At 33.5% G+C, this 25,977-nt stretch overlaps 1 protein-coding gene across 27 annotated transcripts in view; it reads right to left on the reverse strand.

The window, feature by feature from the left end:
* Positions 1-25,977, reverse strand: part of C2CD5 (C2 calcium dependent domain containing 5) — a 96,659-nt gene that overhangs the window by 40,221 nt on the left and 30,461 nt on the right. For 12 of the 27 annotated variants that reach the window (XM_032159816.2, XM_058443493.1, XM_032159812.2 and 9 more), the window contains 4 exons: positions 24,711-24,796; positions 18,411-18,519; positions 4,959-5,073; positions 1,882-1,977 (listed from right to left, as the gene is read on the reverse strand). In XM_032159816.2, coding sequence (XP_032015707.1) covers positions 1,882-1,977; positions 4,959-5,073; positions 18,411-18,519; positions 24,711-24,796 — 406 coding nt within the window. Of the gene's footprint in view, positions 1-1,881; positions 1,978-4,958; positions 5,074-14,464; positions 14,531-18,410; positions 18,520-24,056; positions 24,090-24,710; positions 24,797-25,977 lie in introns of all 27 variants that reach the window. The other 15 variants (XM_058443497.1, XM_032159810.2, XM_058443485.1 and 12 more) reach the window with 3 other exon arrangements.

A 25,977-nucleotide genomic window follows, 5' to 3' on the forward strand; every position in this document is an offset into this window, starting at 1 on the left:
AATTAGCATGAAAAATAACAGCTGACTTCAAGGCAAGACATAGGAAATCTTACAAAGCATATAAGAATTTGAAAAGGATGGCAATCTAGCATCATTTGATATAGGAACTCTCCAAATTTTTTCTAATAAGCAATAATAATTTTACAGCAGAAAGAAAAGACATTTTCCTTGTTTTTTCTTTTTTTTTTTTTTTTAACAGCTAGGGGTGGCACCTATTGCATTGAACTACTATATAAGGGAATGTACTGTATTCATCCAAGCCACAATACAGAAAAAAACCAAGCTACATGAAAAAGGTCATTTATTAAATTAGGCTTCCTATCAACTTAAGAATGAAATCTACAGACGTGTAAGAACTATATTGTATCACTGGTACAACTCACTGACAAAGAGAGCTTTCTCAATAGAATATTCTAATTATTTAGTGTGCTTCAAAATGCCCCACCTTCACTTTCCTATTTACAATGACCTTTAAGGCTCTGGAATTTATAATAGTCAATATCCATTTTAATACTGACAAGAGAAACTGACCAAGTCCCTCTAGTGAATACCAGAACTAGAATATCTTAGTTATAAATGCTTGCAAGTTTATACTAAACTTGACAAGATACAGAATTTTTTTACTACTTTTTTTTTTTTTTTTTTTTTTTTTTAAGATAGAGTCTCACTCTGTTGCCCAGGTTAGAGAACAGTGGTGCCATCTTGGCTCACTGCAACCTCCACCTCCCAGGCTCAAGCAATCAATTCTCCTGCCTCAGCCTCCTGAGTAGCTGGGATTACAGGCGCCCACCATCACACCAGGCTAATTTTTGTATTTTTAGTGGAGATGGGGTTTCACCATGTTGGCCAGGCTGGTCTCAAACTCCTGACCTCAAGTGGTCCACCCACCTCAGCCTCACAAAGTGCTAGGATTACAGGCGTGAGCCACCGCACTTGGCCTTTGCTTCCTTTCTTAATATATACTTAACATATTAATACTGGGGAGGGGGGAAGTAAATAGGCACACTGTGGCATAAGGGGTAATTAAAATCTGTATTATCCAGGTAGACTCCAGTACCAAACTAATAGTTTATATATATGTGTATATATATATTTAAATATACAGTCACCCTTCCATATCCATGGGTTTGGCATATACGGATTCAACCAATCACAGGTTGAATATAGGAAAACAATCAGAAATCCCACAAAATTCCAAAAAGCAAAACTTGAATTTGCCACGTGCTCAGCATTACACTGAATCCATGAAAATGAAATGACGAACAGGTATTATATCAGGTATTATAAATAATGTAGAGATTATTTAAAGTATAGGGGAGAATGTGCATAGGTTACATGCAAATACTATACCATTTTATATAAGGGACTTGAGCATCTACAGGTTTTGGTATCTGCAAGGGGTCCTGGAATCAATTCCCTATGGACACGGAAGGACCATATATATTATATCTACAGATAATCTTGATAAAATGCAGTACTTTTACTATTTTGTAAAGTAAGAATTGTTTTTATAAAAATTGTTTCATAACCTCTTTCTGTTTTTGGAGGTGAGACACAGGGAAATGAAAGGAAGAGAAAAATCCAAAGATTATTTCTATATCATGACAAAGCAAAAAAAAAATGGACACTTGAAATTCTTCAACTGGTAATAATACATGTCACTTATCAAGACACTAAACAATAATGTGTGCCATATAGTGCAGAATCCAATACTCCTCTGTTACTATGGTTAGTTAAAAATTAGTGAAGTGCTTGGTCCTGATTTCTACACTGTACCACTGTAAGCCACCCTACGGAGAAGAATTACCCCAACTCTGAGAAAAAAAGTCGACCTCTCCCTTTTCTGCCCTTATAGAAAATAAGCCAGGCTGCCATGACAACCTTTGTTCCAAACAGCCTTCCACGGTGCCATCCTGCAGAAATCTAGGATTCAGTACAGCCGCTGTGCCAGATGCAGATAAAATGCAGACCTCTTCACTATAAAGGAAAAAACACAAACAAGTTAACATTTTTCAGACAGTGTAACTTTGGAAAATGCTAAATATCAAAATAATTATAACAGTGACAATTTAAGTTCAAGTTAGACTCTACTAAATATTAAATAATATTTATGAGGTTTACCTCCTAAACCTAGTCTAGAAAACAGAAGTAACTTTATTTGAATGGAGGGCAAGAATTCTTCATAAATTAAATATTGAAAAAAGATAAAAGTATTAATATTAAAGACAATAACTTCATTTAAAATATTGCAAGGCTGAAAGAATGAATGTTTCAAAATATAAGTAGCAATAAATTGTATTGCTGAATCTAGCATTAATCATTGAAATTATATTAAAGTACTCTTTAAATGTATATGAAGTTTTATTAAAATTATTCTAAAAGCACAACTATATAGGTGATTTATATAGCTTAATCTAAATTTAAATCATTTTAAAGGTTTCTGAAACAATATACAAAATATACTAAATGAAGTTTAAACTACATCATCATATAACAGAAAACTGATATTCAAAATAATTTTTAAATTATATGTCACCCAATTTGAAAGCTAAAAAATTAAACAATCAACATAATTATTGAATGAGATCACCTAAACAAATGAGAAAAGTAGCAACCTAGGGATGAACTGCTGAAAACCAGGTATAAATAAAACCCAGAAATAAAATAAAACAGAAGCCAAAGAGAACAAGGAAGGAACAGTCACTTCAACTGTAAATAAAATAAAGGGAGACCAGGCTTAAAGTGTAGGTAGGAATTAAGGATGTCAGAAGGAATAACATGAAACCACTGATGTCTTCAAATCAGAAGTTGTAAGAGCAGAAGTGCATTTCAGAGAGTTTAATCTAGTAACAGAAAGTAGCATAGGCTGGAACAGAAAAGATTAGTAAAAATTTAAATACATGGATGTTTTTGAGATCTAGAAAGGACCTCTGTCAGAAGACATCTGTCAGATGAACTCAAACTTCTAGGTAAATTAACTGAATTCATTTGCAGACTCCTCCATCTGTGACCTATCATCAGCCGTCCTGAGTCTACACCCTGTGGCCTTTTTTTTGCTACTCTTTTAAGCGTTGAATGCATCTTGTAAGCTTTGAAACCTCCTCTTATGCCTCTTCTTTTTATTTATGTAATTCATATTCATCCCCCAAAATCCAACTCAAGCATCAGTTACTTCATTGACATTTTCTTCCGATTCTACTTTGAGCTTTCAGCCCTCTAGGATCCCAAAGCATCCTATATCTCAATCTTAAAATTTATTTTACATCATAATTATCCAGTAGAATGTAAATGTGATACCAAGAACTATGTCTTCTAAAACCGTATCTCTGGCTGGGTGTGGTGGCTTACGCCTGTAATCCCAGCATTTTGGGAGGCCGAGGCGGGCAGATCACAAGGTCAGGAGTTCGAGACCAGCCTGACCAACATGGCGAAACCCCATCTCTACTAAAAATAAGACAATTAGCCAGACAGGAAGGCGGGCACCTGTAATCCCAGCTACTAAGGAGGCTAAGGTGGGAGAATCACTTGAACCCAGGAGGCGGAGGTTGCAGTGAGCCAAAATCACACCATTGCACTCCAGCCTGAGTGAAAGAGTGAAACTCTATCTCAAGAAAAAAAAACAACAACAACGTAAAAAAACATTTCTCTAAGGCCTCAAAGTTTATGACATTAAATCCATCAATGTGGCAAGACAACCAGGGAATAAGGCAAGGTAAGCTTGACAAAGTTAGTAGTTAACAAGAGTAGAACAGCTACTATGGGAATAAACAGTCCAGGAGTATAACACATCACCTGCAAAGGAAAAGAAAAGCCCACAGAAGATTAAATAATATGGCTCTGTAATGCCCACATTTACTACAGTTTAATTATTTTTCCCTAACAATAAGGATCACCACAAGAGCAGAGGATCTAACAGTAAGACTTATCTAAGAATAGACGGTAGAAAAATAAGATAGCAGAAGGTTAAACAGTTTCTAGATGATATCAATTGTAAACTTTTGAAGGGGCTGAAAGTAGGGTTCGAGGATGGCAAAAGAACAAGAAAAGCCAGAAACTAAGTAATGAGCTGAGAAAACAACTGGTTAAGGTAAGGGTCAAAACAAACTGGATATAAAAGAGCAAATGATATTGGTAGAAAAACGTTAAGTTGTGATCTGAGAGTAAAATTTTATCGTTTCAAAATTTTAAGGCGGGACAGTTTCAAGTGATACTGAGGTCCAAAACATGGTTGAAAGTTAAGTGGGGTCAGAGGACTTGAGAATAAGAAACTATAATGCCAGCTGCTAGAATGAACATAATCATATGTAACTGGACAAAAGAGCAGAGAACTAAGAAAGGCAGACGAATGCTTTGGAAGTAGATAATGCAACAGTAGAGTGGCATGTACTTTAAAGGAGGAGATTGTTCAAATGAAGGGAAGGAGAAAAAGGAATTGAGAACCAAGAGTAAGAAAGCCCCTTCCTAATTTGTCAGTATTAGGAAGAATCATTTGTTAGCAAGAAAAGTTACATTACAGTGGGTAAAAAGAGGCAGAATGAGTTTATGGACAAACTTTAAAGACACACGGCAATTCGTTTACAGCAGATCAAGGGTTCCAAAGGTTCCAGTGGAAGAAGTTAATACAGTTACATACTATAGTAAAGGAAGCCTAGAGTTAATATTTGCTGTGTGCCAGTATTATATTCTCATTTAATCACTGATGTAAATGATTAATTGATCTATGGTATTATCTCCATTTTAATGTACAAATTGAGGCTCAGAAGAGTTAAATAACTTTCTCAAAGTTACACAGTCATTAACTGGCAAAGACGGCATATAAACCTTAATCTAATGTACTCCAAGGCCCATGCTCCTGAACACTTCGCTATTCTCTTTTCTTCTATTTGCGTAAAGCTTTTCCCCTTTCAGATGGCAGTCTAAATTAGTGTCTAGAAAATCAAGTTGTTATTATCATTTACCAGATGCTAGTTGATTCACTGTAGCCCACTACAGCATGACAGCCTAATGCTTTAGCATGTGATTTTATTTCTTGTCTGATTTCTGCCCACCATGCATCTCGAGTTTCTGGTTCATCTGAAAAATAAATTTTAAATCAGTTTATTACTCAATAGCACATTATATATATGAACATGAAATGTTTAAAATAAACATACTATGGGAAGTAAAGAAGTTTTATTCTATAATGGATTTTTAAACTTCCCATCTTTAAAATGCTACTTCTCAAAAGGCATTAGATTTAACCTTTTAAACTTGATTGCTGGAAAACAAACCACCTATCTGTATTTGCTTTATTACTTTAAGAGATAGCTATAGGAATATATGATTAGATATAATTTTAAATGTAGACCCAGAGTTTCCAAATTCTAATCTTAGCTATGATTAGAATTTTTGAATTAGACTAAGAGAATATTTTATATCTCACCTCACTGAGTGAACACCTTATGTGTTATATCCATAAATTTAACTTTAATTCTGATTTCATTTCTTGGTACCTATGTTTTATAACTCACTATATTATGGATTCTTTCCAAGGCAAAGATTTGTCAATATTAAAAGAGAGAAGGCCATCTGTAAGCCATCCTTCTACAGAGATGTGGGTCTTTAGGCAAAATGTAAGAAATTAGAGACTAATTAAAAAAAAAAAAAAGAAAGAAAGCAAACACACTTAAAAAATTAGCACAAATAATTTGGTAATGTATATAAGGAAAAATTTCAGATATAACACTCCATATATTGGTCTGTAATTTTTTAAAATCATTTAGAATCACATAATTGTATTTTATTACCAGAGAAGTCCAATATTGCTTGTAATGGAGCACTATAAATGGAGCATCTGTCATACATATTTCCTAATCACTTGCATTTAGCTGCAAACTACTGGTGACAGCAGCTGCAAATTATAGTAACTTTTTATGTACAATGTGTCAAAAACAGAAAGTCTATAATTAGCATATTATAATTTATTTCTTTTTGTGGCCAATTCTCATTTGGGAATAACTTGAGATAGAAAAAAAAAAATCAACTCTAGATAGAATCCTAAGGTCTCATTGTAATTTTTCCATATAAAAGACACTATTAAATCTAAAAACCAAAAAATCCAAAGTTTCTATTTTTGAATTGCAGTATATATCCAATTTTCAAAATATGTTTTTCAAAATTAGTAGAATAAGTAGAATTATACTCACTAGTAAAATAGTGAAGACAGCAAAGTAAAGAAAGGTTAAGAGGCGTGTTATAGCTCACATTCCTATGATGAAATTTTTGTTTCCTCCACAGGGAGGAGGATCAGCAAAAGGGAGAAATAAGGAGATAAAAGCCAGAACTACAAATGATGCCAGCCAGTTCTTGAATTAAAGTTTTGGTTCCAAGACAAAGCTACCTTAAAACTTTCTTTCAGAAGAAAGAAATGCAGAATTCAGGAAACTGAGAAAAACATCAAAGTACAAGATAAAATAAGGAGGAGAAATAGAAAAGACTACAATATGGTATTAGCAATCAATGTTATAAATTAAGAAATGTGTGAAAAATTAAGTGAACCTATTTTACACAAATACTACTCGTGTTAAAGAATTTCTTCATATTCCCAAATGAAATGTATATAATAACAGCAAAAATACACTTCCAAATCCACTCTCTTTTTCTTCTAAGACATACACACTTACAGACCAATCTAAACGTCCATTTAACATCATCCTTTCCTAAAAGAGAATTTTTCTATCATAAGATGAACTATTATTCAAGTGGTTGCTCTAATCTATTAAATTACTATGATTCTGAGAAAATAATTGTCACAAATAACTATAGAAATGTATCTCAGTTTAGAAAATACCTATTTTCCCAAAAAATTGCATGAAATAAAATTCTAACTTTTCTTAAACTCACTAATAAAACCTACTGTTTACTTTTTAAACCATTCTAGAAGTTTAAAATATTATTTTCTAAAGCAAATAATTATGTACTATGTTTTTATAAGATTTTTCTCACATTGGGTTTGCCTACATCTGTACCACAAGTAATACATGGTAGCTTTACTGTTTTAAAAATGAATTTTACAGAAAGTAATCCATAAACAGTGTTTTAAAAATTAATAAAAAATGGAAGAAGCTACTTAAGTTCTACATATATTTATTTTTAAAATGCCATCATGTCTAAATGGGAAAGTATGTTATAACAATTCCTATGAGATACCACATAGAATACAAAGTTCATTTACATTAAACTTACCTTAGTGTAACACATAAAATAATCAAATAATTAAACCAAACACTATGAAAGAATAAGTGGCTGATTCAAAAAACAAACGAACAAAAAAAAAAAGCTGAATGCAGCGCAAGTGGAGCATTCATATTCTTCTGACAAATTCACAAGCAGCCTTTATTTTAACACATGAGCCACACAATTGCACATGGAGATGCCATTATTGTATTTAATAAGTATTTACAAGTTTAATACAAAGCTAAAGAGTTACATAACATGGGAGCTAAGGAAGCAAATGGCATATGTCTACACTCCAGAAAACTTCTTAAATTTGGTTTTCGGCTAAAGCAAAAGCTCAAAGAACGAAGGGTTTGCAAAGCAGATTCAGCATACAGGAGCCAGAAACAGTGGATATTTTGGCGCATGCTTGGATCAGGTGACAGTACAGACTGAAAACTATGGCAGCTCACTGAAATGGTTACAAGAAAGTAATGGCCCTAGATTCTAGGTGAAAGCAAGGCAAGCATACAGTAGGGAGCACTTAATCACAAACTGGTAATTATATTAACAATTATCTACAACTGTAAGCAAAAGACTAAAGGAAAAATTTTTGGCTACTAAATTTAGGGGGCATTTAATTAAAACAAAACTAAGATTAATTTGTTTAACAGTAAAGAAAAGTTAAATTTATCTTCAAAGCTTATTTTATACTCATGCCAGACATGAGCTAGAGAATCTTCAAGCAGTAATAATGATTCAGCCTATCCTATTACCAATAAAAATTCAGAGAGATCACAGTATTTAATCTCTATAATAGAATGTTTAAGGTTTAAAAACTGGTAACTACAGTCTTATAGGAATGTATTGTGTTTTCCTATAAGAAACATACTAATGAATTGGAATTATTTTATTCATCCTAAAAAGTATAAAATTGAGGATACTATACTAACGTAAAAGCAAACAGAGTCTGGCTTAAAATTTTGTGGCAACTATATATGCCACACGTGAAATGATACAATTTAGTTATCTGAAGGATATACAGCTGAGATGTGAGGTCATTTAATAAACATTTAATAAATATTTCAAAGATGTTAAACCTCTTCACCTTAAACACCATGTTTCTTCTGATAATCTATAGAATTATGTATCATTATAAAAGTTATTATTTTAGGAAAATTTAAAATTTAATTATATACAAATTAATATATTTAATGTATTTTATATACAAATTATATATTTTATATATAAGTTTCATATACAAGTTATATTTTATACTATTTTATGTTCTTCTTCTATGGGTCAAAACTCTTTGTAGATAATATCGCAAATCTTTTAATATATCCTTTTAATTGCAGGCATGAACTGAGCTCTAAATCAATCCTCACTGATGTCTCTTTTAGGGTTAATGTCAGCACACTTACGTTACATCAGAATTCATTAATTTTTACTACGTTACATTCCTAGAGCACGGCCACAGCTCAATATCTTGCCATCTTTTTAACATTTTGTTTCTGAAGTTCAGGTGAAACTCCTAAAATACTAAAATGGCAGTTTATATCTCAGAAAATAACAATGTGAACAACTCAACATAATATGCTCTTATTAAACTCAACCTCTTTGAGATTTTAGGCTATCATACACTTGGCAACTAAGAAACACCGACTACCTGAAATGTTAAGTTCAGTTCATTTTTATATAGCTCTGGGAGAGAATAACTCTGCCTTGCAGATTCTTGTAATATGGTTAAAAGAAAAAAGAAATTATTCTAATATTTTAAAGCAGAGTGACTATAGTTACCAACACTGTACTGTATGTTTCAAAACAGCTACAAGAGAGAACCTGAAATGTTCCCAACACTTAGAAATGATAAATACTCAAGGTGATGGACACCCCAAATACCCTGATTTGATCATTACTTATTCTATGCATGTAACAAAATAAAACATGTACCCCATAAATATAAACAAATATTATGTATCAATAAAAATTATTTTAAAAATGGACACTTATTCAATCTAATTTATAAATCAACAAAAGGAGATAAAATGTTAGGTTGGATCAAATAAAGGTTAATACAATGATAATCTATCATGTTAACGGACAGTATAAAAAGCTATATTCCCAAATACCTGAAAGTAACATTCCAACTGCTAACCTCTTGAAGAAGATAAATTCCCCCTAATGAAAAAGAAATTAGAGAGTTCAGGTTCAAAGGAGTATATAACCTCAAACTGGGTGGGGATAAGTAGACTAGGAAGAAGATTCTCAAGATTCTCATTACAGATGAAGTCATATGCAAATACAGAGCAAACGTCAAGACCTAGTCATTTGGGATGTTAGGATGAAACTAAGATATAATCCATGTTGGACCAAACTGGATTCTTTACTATCTGTAAATTTAGAAAGTCCAATGTGTAATCTACTCCATAATTGTGAAATTTCACTACACACATGCATGCACACACATACACACACACACAAATGTAACTGGATTTTCATTACTCTAAAATTACTGGTAATATAGAAAAGCTCACATATCACACATGCTGTGTTTATGCTATCTTGCATCTTGAACTCTTATTTATCTACTTCCTGAAAACCTTATTAAAATACTGAAAACCAAAAGCTGTATAAGTACTTTAGGTATAGTTTGCACATCTGCTCATAAGTATCTCTCAGAGAAAATGATAATTGCTGAGACTATCAGTAAAATTAAAGTTCCAAGAAAGCCTGCCACCTATCTGCATTTAACTAATACACACATATGCACACACCAAAATAGTGTAAGAATTACTCTAGACTGGGTGTGTACAGGATGTCTGCCTGGCTTAACAATTATGTTCCCAGTACCCAACACAGTGTGCAACACATGGTAGGCACTTCACAAACATCTACTGAATAAAAACTTAACTGAATTGAAACTTAAACTAAAAAAACAAAAAAATTCATTCAGATGAGCAGACTGAGCTGTACATTCTATAAATATATCCCTATATAATCAGCTGACCCACATTTTGTTACCATTATATATTTTGTAAAGTAATTATACTTATTTTTATAGGACATAACTACTCACTTTTGCTCCTAAACTAAATGAATTTTCTAAACAACTATAATTCTGATGGCTAACAAAAAAGACTAATATTTTCTAATTTTGAACCATTAATCCAAAGCTTGCCTTATCACTAGTAAAAGTTTATGATTGAGAAAAACTTAAGTATAATATGTCCTAAGATCTATAATCTATCTAAAATAAAATTTGTTTAAAAACCCTTTTAAAAATATTCTCAAAAACAAACAAAAGGCTATCCAGTGTTAAACAACTTGTTTTACTAACTCAGGACTTAAAATATCAACTCACAAATTTTGTCTACGTCCGGAAACTATCTCCCACTAATAAATAATTACATTTTGATACCATGCTATATAACTACTTTACTTCTTCTTGCCACTTCCTGAAAAAAAATCTAAGCTGACATGCAATCTCTACAGAGGAAAAAATAGCAAATTATCCGCGACTATCAAGATCATCACTGATTTAAAAATTATGTATGTGAGCTACTCAGAAATACTTCTAGTGGTAACTCAAGAGAAAAAAAAATAAAAGATCATATTCATTTGAAAAATGAGTTAGGACTATTAAAACTTGCTCTTTAAATATTTTCCCATCTCAACACTCAAATAAACTTGAGTTTCCAGAGGGTAGAGCTCAATTGCTAAGTATAATTTTAGAACTGTAGGTATGTGGGATAATTCCCCTTTCTTTCTATTGTCTTGAAAGCAGACAAGAGCCTGCTTCATTTGCCACATTTCACTAGTTACTAGGTCCTGCTGTTATTATACTCAAAATATCTCGTTAATTTATAGTTACGAGTTTAGGTTCTGAAGCCAGAGTACTCAGGTACAAATTGGGGCTTAGCCACTTTCTAACTATTCACCTTTGGAAAACTACTGTTTCACTTTGCTCACCTACAAAACAGGATTAGAGTCGACCTCAGAGATCTGTTTTGAGGATTAAATGGCCTACTATTATAAAGCACTTAAAAGAGTACGTAGCATGTAATAAGTTCTTGATCAGTGTAGCTCTGCTGTCACTACCAAAACCTAGGTTACCTATGTAGCCAAGGTTACCACACAGTCTGCTAACTGGTCTCCCTGTCTCTAGTCTTATTGCCTTTAAGCCCATTCTCCACCCTGTAGTCAATGATCTAATGCAAATGTGAGCATGGGCTACCCTTATTCTTATGCACTTCCAATCCTAGAATGTCACATATAAGATTTGTAAATGCTGCATTCTGCTTCCTAGCAGCAACACTCACCTGTCTGGCCTTTCTCAAAGTCTGTTACCAAGCCAGAAACATAAGCAGCATGATAAGTAAAGGTAACATTTTAAAAATAAAACATTTTAAAAACAAAAACATTTCTAGGGCTGGGTGTGGTGGCTCACGCCTGTAATCCCCGCACTTTGGGAGGCTGAGGCAGATGGATCACTTGAGGTCAGAAGTTCGAGATCAGCCTGGCCAACATGGTGAGACCCCATCTCTACCAAAAACTAATTAGCCAGGCATGATGGCACATGCCTGTAATCCCAGCTACTTGGGAGGCTGAGGCATGAAAATCACTTGAACTTGGGAGGCGGAGGTTGCAGTGAGCTGAGATCATGCCACTGAACTCCAGCCTGGGCGACAGAGCAAGATTCCATCTCCAAAAAAAAAAAAAATTATAACGCTGTAGTTAACACAAACTAAGGCGGTAAAGCAGGAGAAAAGGAGACAGAAAAAAAAAAGGTAAACTAACCAAGATATTTTGTACTCTGTGGCAAGCAACCTAGTAAGCATGAAGTAACTATGTAAACATCATCAAATGAGTACTGGCTAGGACATTGTTTTGTAAATGCTAGAAGTTTCAGAACCACACTCAAAGTATGTATAAACATGGGTCCAAAAACACTGAAATACAAATCTATGTGATTCTCCCATCTATCCTTCAAATCTGAACTCAAGAATTACCACTTATATAAGTTTCTCTCATACAGAGTTAATCAAGCCTTCTTCTTTAACTCTTTATCTTGTATCACACCATACCACACAGTAAATTATTTAATGTCTGTCTATCCCCCAAGAATATGAGCTTCATGAAGGCAGGGGGACTGGCAATCTTTCCACCCTAGCACCTAGCAAATTGCGTGGGACAAAATAAATTCTGATATAAGCTTGCATGATCTGTCATATTTTATACATTACTGTATAATAACATTTTCCTATATCTTTCCATATTTTAATGTTTCTGAAATAAGAATGTCTAATAATTAATAAGTATATTTAATATGGTGGTATATATTTTTCTTTTCTTTTGGAAGTCTGTTATTAAAATGATGATGCTTCATATAATACATGGTACAAAGCAGCCAGGAAATACAGTGTGAATGAGCAATTCTAGCCCTAATAAAAATGGTATCAACAATTCTTTTCCTAACATGGTTAGTTCTTGATTTTCTACATAGGAGGGCAATGGCTAAATATTCTCAATCTACAGAGAATACATAAATGATTTGCATATATTTACCTATATCAAATTTTTCTTCAGAAATATCAAGTTATTTTTCCTAAACAAGTATGAAAATCAGTTGTTTCTGAAGATATACTAAGTCTTACCAGAAAGATTCTAATTAATCAAAAGCATACTATGAGGTGTCATCATTTATGTTCTTTTAACATTCTATAACTTATATCTACCTTTTTTCTTCATACACTTCCTACCTGACATTATTTTAAATGATGGCAAGATATACTGCTTCCTCAACCATGTTTTTCTTTGCCAAACCGTAATTCTGCTTACGTGGGACAATGTCCTTACTATGTCTATAAGATTTAATTATTGCCATCTCCATTTCCAAGATTGTTCTATCATTTGACCAACACACATCTCACCCTAAACATCTTTGCCCTGACAAGATTTCAGTTCCTTATATTATTAATGTCAATATGCTCTCAATGTCCTTTTTCTGTATATCTTTCCACTACACTAATCTGCCTATGTTTTAAAATTTCTTAAGAAATCGACCTAGCAAAGTATTTTTCAATTTCTCACTAAAAACCAATTATAAAATATTACACTAACAAATGATCATTTTAATTCTAATCAATGACAGCAGGCTGGTAAAAACTTGGATAGGAAATTTCCCTATGGATTTACCGATTGATATCAATCTACATCTGTAAGTGTTGGACTTATCATATGGTTTACCAGACTGAATTTAAATAAACCTACATGATGAATATGATTTACTTCATAGTCAAACATGCATTACTTACACCAAAACTTATATCTTGAACTCCTAAGAACAAAAAAAAGTTTACGATATTGAAAAGATTATGAGATATTATCTAAAATTCTGAGCCCCGTGGCGCCTTTGCTTTGCTGTAAGATATACTTTCTGAGACAAATAACTGAAAAATTTCTTTAGGCAACATACCAGCTTCTGACACTGAATCAAAATGGTTGTATTATTTCATTCTAAAAAATACAATATAAACAATTAGAAATGTACATTATTAATGTTTTTAACAAAAAGAAAAATTAATTACTTTTGACTCTAAAACACATCATCAGCTGTAAAGCTCGCTATCTTAGTCTGGTTTATTTAAAAGCTACAAACTATATTCATATGTAAAATTACTTTTTAAAAATTATATTCACATGTGGAAAGGGAAGGAGGAAAGTTTAAGAAAGCTGTTAATCCCCAAAAAGTCTATTCTTAGTTATCTAATTTTGGAACACTTCTAGAATTATAAATAAAAATGCTAACAGTTACACTTTTACAGTAGCCTATAGAACACTAAATATATTCTATTCAAATCTAAATGTGCATTTAAATATACTTTATTTTTAGATTTATGAAACATTACTTATATTTAACAAATATTTGCTTAATCTTAAAGCTAATGCCTACATCATTTACCTGATATAGAAAACCATCCAAAATGTAATAAATATAATTTTAAATGATCATTCTGAAGTTAATCACCTAAGAAAAGTCATGGATAATTTACGGTATTTCTATGGCTTTCATTAATTCATTTTAGTTAACACATTTTTATATTTGCATTTCCATTGAAATTACAAGAGTTATTACATACGTAGCACAGAATATATATGTATAACTGAATTGACCTTAAACCTACTTCATCTAGAACATTTCTAAAAACTTCACTGAGCTGCCATAATTTTTGTCAGCATATGTAGTACTGAATGACCATTAAAATACCTGAATTGAAACTATTCCAGTCTAGCAGTTTGTAAGATCTTGTGTTACCCATAATTCCGACAAAGGCTGAGTTCAAAACAGCAAATTAGTAGATCAGTTTAAGGTGCAGAATAGTAGGAAAAAAACAAAACCACTACAAACAAGAACGCAATTGACAACACCACTCGACAGGAACTGGAAAGACATAGACAGCAGAGTTAATAAGAAGTAGAAATAGAAAGGGGGAAAGGAGCATGCTATAGTAATCTAACATTAACTAATCTAATTATTTAATTACCTTGATTTTTAAAACCACCCCATTCTTTCCCTTGTTGTAGTCACCTGTTTGCTCAATATTTACCAAAGGAGGATGTTCTTTAAAAAAGCCTCCAAAATAATAATCCATAGTTAGCAGGTGGTAGTGGTTTTAAAATAAGATTTTTTCCCTTCTATAGTGAGAATGAAACAAAAATTTCCCATATTCACTAGTCAAAAAATAGCTGCAAAATTCATCTGAGAATGCAAACACAACATTTTTAACATTAGCACATGCATTTCAATCCATCGTAAGTTTCTCTCAGCAGAGGAACTCAGTGTCACAAAATTAAAACATCATCATTACGGTAGATATTAATCTAGAGTTTTGTTTTGTTTCAACATTCAGCTTTTCTTCAATATATTAAAATTTCTTCATAAATAATTACTTAAGACGCCTGGAGATTAGTAAATGTTCTCAAGAAATTGTTCCTTTTTAGTGCGTAATAATACATAAAACAATCCGAAGAATGTGACATTTTATTTTATTTTATTTTTTGAGATGGAGTCTCCCTCTGTCACCTAGGCTGGAGTGCAGTGGCATGATCTCGGCTTACTGCAACTTCCATCTCTAGGGTTCAAGTGATCCTCCTGCCTCAGCCTCCCAAATAGCTAGGGCCACAGACAATGTACCACCACGCCCCGTTAATTTTTGTATTTTTGGTAGACAGAGAGTTTCACCATGCTGCCCAGGCCAGTCTCAAACTCCTGAGCTCAAGCGATCTGCCTGCCTTGGCCTCCCAAAATGCTGGGATTACAGGTGTAAGCGACCGTGCCCAGTCAGAATGTGATACTTTAAATCAAAATAATATTAGAACCATTAGAATAATTACACATATTTAACTAAAAATAAAACAAAATGAAAATGTAACTCATACACCATTGAAAGCACTTATTTGTATATGTCCATGACCTTTTGGGAAATAATCCATTAATAACTGAGAATTTCTAAATGTGAGCTGCAAAAATACTCTAAACTGGGAGGAAAGGCAGAGAATGGGTGAGCTGGTAGTTACAATACACAAAACACATTCTGTAGTAAGAATTACTCTTTTCTTCCCTGGGCCTGGATTCTTACATTTCTTGCACAATTAGCATGAACTGGCACATAAAATAAACCCCAAAATGCAGTTAGTTTATTTTTTTTTTTTAAGTAGTGACATTTTAAATACAACTCTCTACTTAAACTTCACCTGTTCTCCCAGACTCTATAACTTACTCAGAATACATGGAAGCAACAAAATAAAATCAAAATGTTTTTCTTTTTTTCTTTTTCTTTTTTTTTTTTTTTTTTGAGAAGGAGTCTCATTCTGTCACCCAGGCTGGAGTGCAGTGGCGCAATCTCAGCTCACTACAACCTCCGCCTCTCGGTTTCAAGCAATTCTCCTGTCTCAGCCTCCCGAGTAGCTGGGAATACAGGTGACTGCCACCAGGCCCAGCTAATTTTTTTATTTTTAGTAGAGACGGGGTTTCACCTTGTTGGTCAGGCTGGTCTCAAAATTCCTGACCTCAGGTGATCCACCCACCTCAAAGTGGCTTCCCAAAGTGTTGGGATTACAGGCGTGAGTCTCCGTGCCCAGCCCAAAATGTTTTTCAGTAAGCAGAAGACATCTAGTAATTAAATATATTCCTGAAACCATGTTTCGAACTATCAGATCAGTGGGTGCCATCTATTAAAATATTTGAGTCAGTGGTCCATAGAAACACAGGTAACTAGCCTCGGGTCACAAGGGTGATGTCAGGTATCTTAACTCAGTATTTCCTTGCATTTTCCAAATAGTTGAAGTTCCTTAACACAAAGATGTAGAATTTGGCATAGTCTTCAAGATCCCAATACATTAAACTGGTATCAGTCTGAATTTTTCTTTAAGTACTGTACACAAATACTACAATGGAGAAAACATATTATATTGACCACAAAAATAAGAAACAGGGAAAAAAACTAAAGAAGGGGAAAAAAAGAGAAAACCAGTGCTTAGAAGATGTATTTGCCCAGTTTTAGAGTTAAATAATCCTGACTCGCACTGTTTTTCTGAAATCTCATTCAGGGTCCAGAGAATTCTAGTCGCCTTCTCTGAAATAAACTCAAATGACATCAAACTACAGGGCATAAATTAAACTTTAAAAAATTTTAAAAAATAGCAATGCTCTGTATCCTCAAAAATAGTCATTATCTACAATGTTTTGGTCCAATAACTTCAAAGCATTTTACCTTTCTTTTTTTTTTTTTGAGACAGAGTTTCGCTCTTGTCGCCCAGGCTGGAGTATAGTGGCGCAATCTCGGCTCACTGCAACTTCCACCTCCTGGGTTCAAGCAATTCTCTGCCTCAGCTTCCCGAGTAGCTGGGATTACAGGTGCCTGCCACCACGCTCAGCTAATTTTTGTATTTTTAGTATTTTACAGGCGTGAGCCACTGTGTCCGGCCACTCTTCTTTTTATAGCTGTCAATATAAGCCTCACAAAGAGGTCACTGGATGTGACAATTTAAAATTTTCAAAAATATATACGTCTACATGCCAAATAAGAATACTAATATAACTTCAGGTTTAACGTATGTTGATTGAGCATCCAGTCAATGAGAGATGCAAGAACACATTCCATATGGAAAGTTCCCACTATTCATCATGCTTATTTTAGACGTAGAAAAATCACCAGAGGATTTCTGTTCCAAGGGCCTGAATCCAGTGAGACTTTGAGGCCTACTTGTTTTTATAATTATGATCCTATGTTTTAAAGATGTAAGCTACTATTCTTACTTGTTTGCTTAAACATAAAAGAAACTGGAGGACCAGATGTTAGTTTGCTCATCTGTTTTTCAATTCTTAACTACTCTAGACAACACTCACAATTACTTTGTTGCCCATGCTGGATTCCACCAATGACAGAGTGGAATCCCAGCACAGTGCTGGGATCTGGGTTCTGTGTCTCCTGAGTGCTGCCTGGGCAGGCTGGAGGGGACAGGTGGCCGTGGTCAAAGACAGTCCCAGTGTGTTCAAGTTACACAATGAGCTCTAAGAAATGACAGCTCCAGTCGCCTGCTCAGGAAGAGGGTCTTTGACCCATGGACTGGTCTCGTTCCCTCTGCTACCTGTCTGTTCCTATGATACCCACAGTGTTTACACAGGTCTTGTTGTGTTGCCCAGGTTGTTGCCCAAGTCTGGCTATGTTGCCCTGGGCTCAAACTATCCTCCTTGCCCCAGCCTCCTGCGTAGCTGGGACAACAAGCACATGCTACTGTGCCCAGCTTTACAATTACATTTTTTAAAATACCTGTTTTAAGAACAAGGAAAATAAGTAATCTATAAAAAGCTACTGCTAATGAAAAGAACTAACATCTTAAACTAATGGCCATAATGGTCAATTTATAAAAATGATTATCTCCCCTGGGTCAAAGAAAAGTTATTTAAGGATTTCCTTAAAGTGATATTGTGACCAAAAATAAATCAAGATTTGTTTTTTACAGAAAAGTAACTAAAATACACTTAGTTTATTTATAATTGAGATGACTACAAATATATTAAAGTAAAGTGCTAGTTTATACTTTCTTTTCATTTCTCCTTTCAGATAGATTTGGCTTTAAAAAATCATAAAAATCAACTTTAATAACCACAATTTAAATAAAGGAAACATTGAAACTTTTTAAGAACATACCAGGATTGTGGATACGATCCAAAAGCTTCACAGAACGTGCACTAACTACACCCCCAACGTGTACAAGGAATCCAGGAGGAAATGCCGTCAAGGTAAAAAATGGAAATTCCTAGTGGAAAGAATAGGGGAAAAATACAACTTATCGTGTGTAAAGTGTAAAAAATTTGCTTATTAAAAAGCTTGTCATAGCAAATGTATTACATCCCTTGAAATAAAAGGTCACCCATTATACATTACACATGCTTTGTAATTAAAAGTTTTATTAAATGTTTAGAGTTTCAAATCCATTTCCCCATATATACAATGTTATACAGAATCCAAAGACCCATTTCATCAGTTCTCAATGAGGAAAAAAAAAGCGTTCTTTCAATTTAAGATATTTGAAACACACTCTTCCTTCCTCTGAATCTCCAACTCTGATGGAACTTCTCAATGAGATGAGGGAACTGCCTTATCCCTCTACCCCATTATCTATTTCTCAGTGGTTTAGACACCCCCTTCACATGAACACCCAGTATAAGACACTGGTAAAGACTCTAAAAACCTGGGGCCAAGGGATCTAAATCAAAGTGGGACCAAAGGAGGGTAACTGAGAGGATAAGCAGTGTGGGTTAAGAAAAAGAAGATAGTGGCAAATATCAAGTTGAGGTGGGTAGAGAATCATTGGTGAGGTTACTCTTATCAACACCGATGTGGCAGGAACAAATACAAGTGCATAAAGGTACATTAAGGAAAGGTGAAAGGTACATAGATAACGGATAGGAAGGCAATAAAATTCCACAAGTTCTTGCAAGCTTTATTCTCTCCTTCTCTCTTAAAGAATAAAATTCATCAACTTAGAGACAAAGAGAAACACAAAAAAGAGAAATGAAAAAGCCGAGAAAGGAAATTCATTGAAATAGCACCCAATAAGAAAATGGAGCTCCTATGGAAACATGGAGGCCCCTCACATTACACAAATTGGATGCAAGTAAGGAAAACTTGATGTTCGACCTGTCTGGCTGCAAGATTAATGTAGCTCACTTAACTGGAATCACTTACCAGTAGCCTCAGCTACTTAGAACATAATTGAGCATAATTGAGAAAAATAAGCAAAACAGGGCTCTCAACAGTCAAAAGAACTGTTAACGGTCTCAAGCACTAAAGCTCATATACTTTATTCACAGGAGACTCCCACACATCATATTCATACTATATTATAGTAGTTATAAATTTTTATCTTAAGAACAAACAATTCTAAAATTTATCATGATCTTATTTTCAAGACCACCTCAGATTAAATGCAACAAATAAAAGCTGGTAAAGAGATAGAGAATACCACTAGGAGGAGGCTCATTAAAAGCAGCAACGATTATTCACTGGCTGCTTCAAGCATGGAGAATATAAACTCACAAAAGCATGATCACAAAGCACAGCAACCTGGAATCATTTTGCACAAAAGCAACCAGTCCTGTGCACCTCAGTAACCCATGAAGGTTGAGTATAAAAAAAATTTCTAAAATTTATTTAGAAATAAATTTAGTTCAAATTTAGAAGTAATCTTTAAACAAGAAAAAGAAAAATTTACGCTATGTAAGAAGAGAGTAAAAAAACTAGTCTATGGAAGTGGTTAGGTGTGGCCCAGCAGAAAGGTAGAGGGAAAATAAGGAAGAGGATGGAAGGAGAGTACGTCACTTATAATAAAATGTATTATAATATGTTTAGTCAAAATGCATCCTTATTTCCATTTAAACTTCTTTTTCTGTCCTCCAAGTTTTATTCCTGGAAATCTAATAAAAACTGTACAAACTAGAAGATTGCCTCATAATGAATTCATATTTATTATTAGGAAATTTGAACGTAAATGAAGTTTTGAGTCATAAAAATATTTGAATGGATTTATTGTTAGGCACAGCACACACAGGGGTAATGACACAACAATATAAGTATTAAGAAAGAAGTTGGGAAAAGTTTGGTAATCACTGAGCAAGTCCATTTGAACTTTGTAAATGTGAGTTTTAAATGAGAAATATATGGGTAGGCTTATATTATTAATAATGTAGTTAGGTCTTTCAGATTTTTTTTTCAGTGTTAGGATCACTTACATTTTAATATTTCCTCAAAATATCTGAGGCATGTGGTGGTCTCACAGAATAAAAAATCACTTTATATGTAATGTCTATACTTAAATCTTTTAAATATCTAGAAAAGAGATATTGAAAATAACATTTTTGTAAGCTAAATGGAAGACAGTACTTCCTTTTTCCTTCTAAAGAAATAAAATAGGTAAATTATGTATTAGAGAACATTTTCATATAAGATTTTACGTAAGTATGAATAAATGAACCTAAATGACTTCTCAATTCAGGGTTCTATACCCTTCTCCCCAAAGTTCTTTGTTTGGGATAAAGAAACAAGGGGAAGCTGGTCAGAAGCTGGTCAGAAAGAAACACACAGGGTGATGGCTGCCCATTGAGGCCACGACCCACTCTCCACCTCACATGTCCCCAGTTCACCTAATCGGCACACCAATTCACTCTAAAACACAAAATTTAACCTATAATAAATAAAAATGTCATTGTTATTTAACCAAAACTCCGTCTTCATACAATTCTCTCATGAGAAGTGCTACTGCTGAAATCTATAGCAGATTGTTAAGTACCTATCATCACCACGATAACTAGCAACTACTGTCAAGTACTTCTATGTGCCAGGCCCTGTAGCCTGTGCTTTATAACCTTTCCCATATGAGAGAATACTATTATCTCAATTTTTTATATGAAAAACTGAAGTCAAGAGAGCCTTTTATTCCTAGATTCTTTATAAGCAACAAACTTTATCATCTGGTTTCACTGTCATTTAGAGTTAAGGATTTGATTTTATTACACCTGATGAATTTATAGATTTTTTCTTCTGTTTAAAGAATAGCTTCTGCCGGGCACAGTGGCTCACGCCTATAATCCCAGCACTTTGGGAGGCTGAGGTGGGTGGATCACCTGAGGTCAGGAGTTCAAGACCAGCCTGGTCAACATAGTGAAACCCTGTCTCTACTAAAAATACAAAAATTAGCCAGTTGTGGTGGCGGACACCTGTAATCCCAGCTACTCAGGAGGCTGAGGCAGGATAATTGCTTGAACCCTGGAGGCAGAGGTTGCAGTGAGCCGAGATCATGCCATTGCCCTCCACCCTGGGCAAGAAGAGCAAAACTTCGTCTCAATGAAAAAAAAAAGAATAGCTTCCTTAAGATTAGCCCAAGCACATCCTGCTTTCAATGCCTAGATGTGAATTTCAGGAACTGCAGAAGAAATTTTCTCCAGAAAGTCTTCATATTTAAAGTAGCTTTCCCTGTGGTACCTAGATAAAGTTACATGCTGATGCTTTGACATAAGCCAAGGGCAGGCAGCATAAAAATATTTAATAGTGTGTGCTCAAAGACAGGTTAGTTGAAAAATCATCAGAGCACAATGGGAGTATTATTTTAAAAAGAGATTTAAATAGGATTTTTCTTAGGAGAGATTTAAGTAGTTTATTCTTTAAATCAAGCACTCTTTTTATTATTGCAAAAGACTAAACTTTCTAGATATAAAATCCATAACAGATTTCTACCATGATTTATTGTACAATTTTACTCCCACTTCTAAAAAGATCAAAATTCTTCAAGAGTTCACCTTATATTAATGTTTCCCAAAATGTGTTCCTCACTAACAGGTATTTAAAAAGGAAAGTTCTATGGTAAAATGTACTTGTGAAATACTAGGTTAAACTAAGTTAACTAGGTTTCTTGACTGAAGGAACTACAGAAGTACTTCCATATTTTCTCACAGGTAAAATAAAAGTCGTATTGAAAAACAAATCCGGCTGAGCACAGTGACTCATGCCTTTAACCCCAGCACTCTAAGAGGCTGAGATGGGAGGATCACTTGAGCCCAGGAGTTCGAAACCAGCCTGGGCATCATAGAGAGAGCCTCTCTCCTAATTAATTAATTAAATATCTATTTACTTTACATCAAAAAATTCATAGGTGGAACTTAAAATCTAAATAAAACTTTTATCTCTATTTCTCATCTCCCAAAAACCTGGCAATGCTTCTGTGGAGTAAAGAATAACACTTTTAATTTCGACAGCTACTACTTGAATAATCCGTAAAAGAGACTGGGCAAATAAAGTTTCTCTTTCCTCAAGAAAAAAAAAAAAAAAAAGCCATATAATTTATTAAGGGTGCTTTACCAAAAGGATAGAAATGAATATTAAAGAAAGGAATATAAAACATCATGTAAGTAGATCATGTCAGTGACATAATCTAGTGTTCAGATTAGCAGAATTAAGTCATATCTGAACACATATGGGGAGAATTCTTCATACTTCTTGCTTATCCCAAAACAAAAGCCATACTAATGGCAGTCACAAGTGAATAGGAAAGCCAAAGATGATAATGCTTTGGCTGCTTACTTCGTACACAAGGTAGAGAAGTACTTTCATAAACTTAAGCAACTGCTACTTTGAGGTTAGACGATATAGATGTACTGCCAACCCAGGACTGACAAAGTTGTAAATGAAAACTATAGTTCTCTACACCTTTGCTGTTAATTCCATGAAAATTATTTAGTAATCTATGTCCAATGTGTAAATGTGTCCAAAATTTTAAGAATATTTAAATGCATATCTGCAAACACAAATTTTATCCAAACTAATTCAAAATGGTTTTCACTGCTTAATATTTTTTTCCCTTAAAGTGAGATGGTTTTTAAAGATTCTTGGTACAGACAGCAAGTCACAGGCACAACACACAAGTAAAATCTTATTATATCGAATTTCAAGGGAACCCACATTTTTCTGTTGATGTGAATTCCAGAATGGTAATTTGATTATAAGCAAGCATATTCCTATTGTGAAAAACTCTGTAGAGAACATAATAATGGGACAGGGAAAAAGAGCATTCTGGCCTAAAAAAATGCTAAGTGGACACACACACACACACACACACACACACACCCCTTCACTCTGACCCTCTTCAACGTTTTCAGTCTTTTGTTATATTTGGTTTTAATAGTGATTTGAATGTTTAGGTGGGCCTTTTGGTGGCAGTTGTAGGTTTGCCTGCAAGGTGCGAGAGTAGCTGGAAGGTAACTGCTGCTTGATAGAGCATGAAGCAAAAAATGAGCTAAAGCCTCATTGCTTAGTTCAGCTGTGCTCTCTCCAGGCTTGCCTAGGTAAACAGTGCATACACAGATACTGTCAGCATAAGGAGGGAAAAGTCTAGAAAATAAATTGTACCAACCTCTAGAGGAGAAATACTTTAGTTTTATGAAATGTATCCTTTTACAGGTATTTACTCTTTCACCTTTTTTTCCCCCAAATGCTAGTGTAATACAGAACATGTAAAAGAAAATTCTGTAAATGCTTATAGCTTCCAAATCAGACACAATGAAAGCTATAGAACTATGTCTTAAAATTATTGACATGACATATATAACATGCACCATATTAGTTAGAAAAAAGAACATGAGTCTCACAGTGCTATTAAATTAAAAAAAAACATTGCATTACAAAAAGAAAAACGCTGTCAACATTTGCTAAAAGCTTAAATAAAACTTAAATGACCAAGATTAAAACTAGAAAAGCTATCAATACAAGAAATAGGCTCTCACACATTTTTCAGAAACATACCCGCCTTCTACAGAACCTATGAGGCGATCCTCCCTTAGCAATGAAGTTTATTTAAAAAAAAAAAAAAGAGAGAGAGAGAAATCATCCAAAAACTGTCACTGCTTATTTTCCCAATCAACAAATATAGCTAAATCTCAAACTTACAATAACTAAAATAGATGCATTATACTGAATAACCACATTATTTATATTAATGTTTAGAAATATAGAATCTGTACATTTCTTATTCCTAAGAGATTGGTCAATGATAAAAGTAATCTCAGCAAATAAATATATTTATATACTAAGGAATTATTTTTAATATAATAAAATGCTACTGGAATTTTTTTTCTGCAAAAATGTTTACCATCTCCTTTCCAATAATAAATGTAATGGAAAATTACTTCAGCATTCAATAGGTATTCTCAAAAATAGTATTTCTGATAAAAGATAAAACGACAAAACAAAAATTATTATTATGTAAGTATTCCAAATCAAAAGTAATTATCCATAAACAAATTAACTTTGACATCTTAAATCCATTTTGGACTTCAAAACTGCAATACTATAGATATGTAACCAAAACAGTTCATGAAAACATGTAAGTACATGGAAGCATAAAATAAAAAAGTCATATTAACAGTGTAAGAACAAAGAATATCAAGTGAATCTTACCCTCTGTTCCAACGCTGATTGAGTCTGTTGTCTTAAAAGAGCTTTAAAGGGCCCCCCTTCTTTTCCAGCACTACCACTTCCCATTCCTACAGAACATCAGTACATAAATAACAACCAAAAAAAAACTATAGAAACAAAGTTTAATTGCATTCATCTTCATAAACATCATGAGTTGAAATGTGATAAAATGATCGAAACATTTAAAGCATTGGGGATGACAACTAAAGCACATATTTTACTCTACTTTTATTCAGTTTTCTTTAGATGCAAGATGTCAGAGCCCTACTGACCCCAGCTAGTTTTGGACTTAATTTTTTCTGAAAATTATAAGAAAAATTATGTAAAGGTGATGAATCTTTGTGTAATATTCCATTTTAAAAGCTGAGTCTTTTAATTAAAATAATCAAGATAATAACAATTACTATGCTAACAATTTAAGAATACTAAAAAATGAGAAATACAAAATACCTGATTAAATGTAAATATAGAGACAAAAGCACTACTTGTGCTCACTGAAAATATTCCAAAATTCTCTAGAAAACATAAAATTTAGGTGAGTTTGAAATATAGTCTAATCTATTTTCTTATAACTTCCCATTTCTAAACATATCACGACAAAACAGTATTAATTTCATACGTGTCAACACTCATTCACAAAAATCAACATAAACTTTTTTTAAATAAACAAAAAATCAGGGACATGTAATAGACACATCACAAATGTACATAGTTATGAATGAAAAATCTTTCCCAAGCTCTTAGATGTATTTTTTACGGCTTAATTTTAAATTCCTTTCCCTACCTTATTTTATTGTTCTGACCATGCCAATAGATCAACTATGGTCAAAGAATCGTAGAAAGCAGGGGACAGGTAAGAAGCCAGTGCTCTACAGACTAGAGTTAATCCCATCCCTTTCAAAACGGAAGATGCATACAGCCAAATTTACCACAATGACTTAAAAAGGAACTAATTAACTTTTACATTTTTAGCTGTTCTTGGATAAGGAAACAAAGGTTAGCATATGTATAGTCTCATTCTGTTCTTAAAAACAAAAAAATGGTTTTTCTTATAGTAATCTGAACATTATTTTTAGAGACTATACAATACTAAACATAGAAATGAAACTAAGATCTTTATATGAAGCATATTAAAAGCCAGAAAATAAAATGTAAATTTGTACTGATAATTGAAATATCAGAAAATATAGCAGAAAAATTTAATAATTAATGCAACAGACAGAAAAAAAGATAATAAAAGAATATCACC

Source organism: Hylobates moloch, unplaced genomic scaffold (genome assembly GCF_009828535.3).
Source record: "Hylobates moloch isolate HMO894 unplaced genomic scaffold, HMol_V3 SCAFFOLD_8, whole genome shotgun sequence".
In the NCBI taxonomy this organism is placed as follows: domain Eukaryota; kingdom Metazoa; phylum Chordata; class Mammalia; order Primates; family Hylobatidae; genus Hylobates; species Hylobates moloch.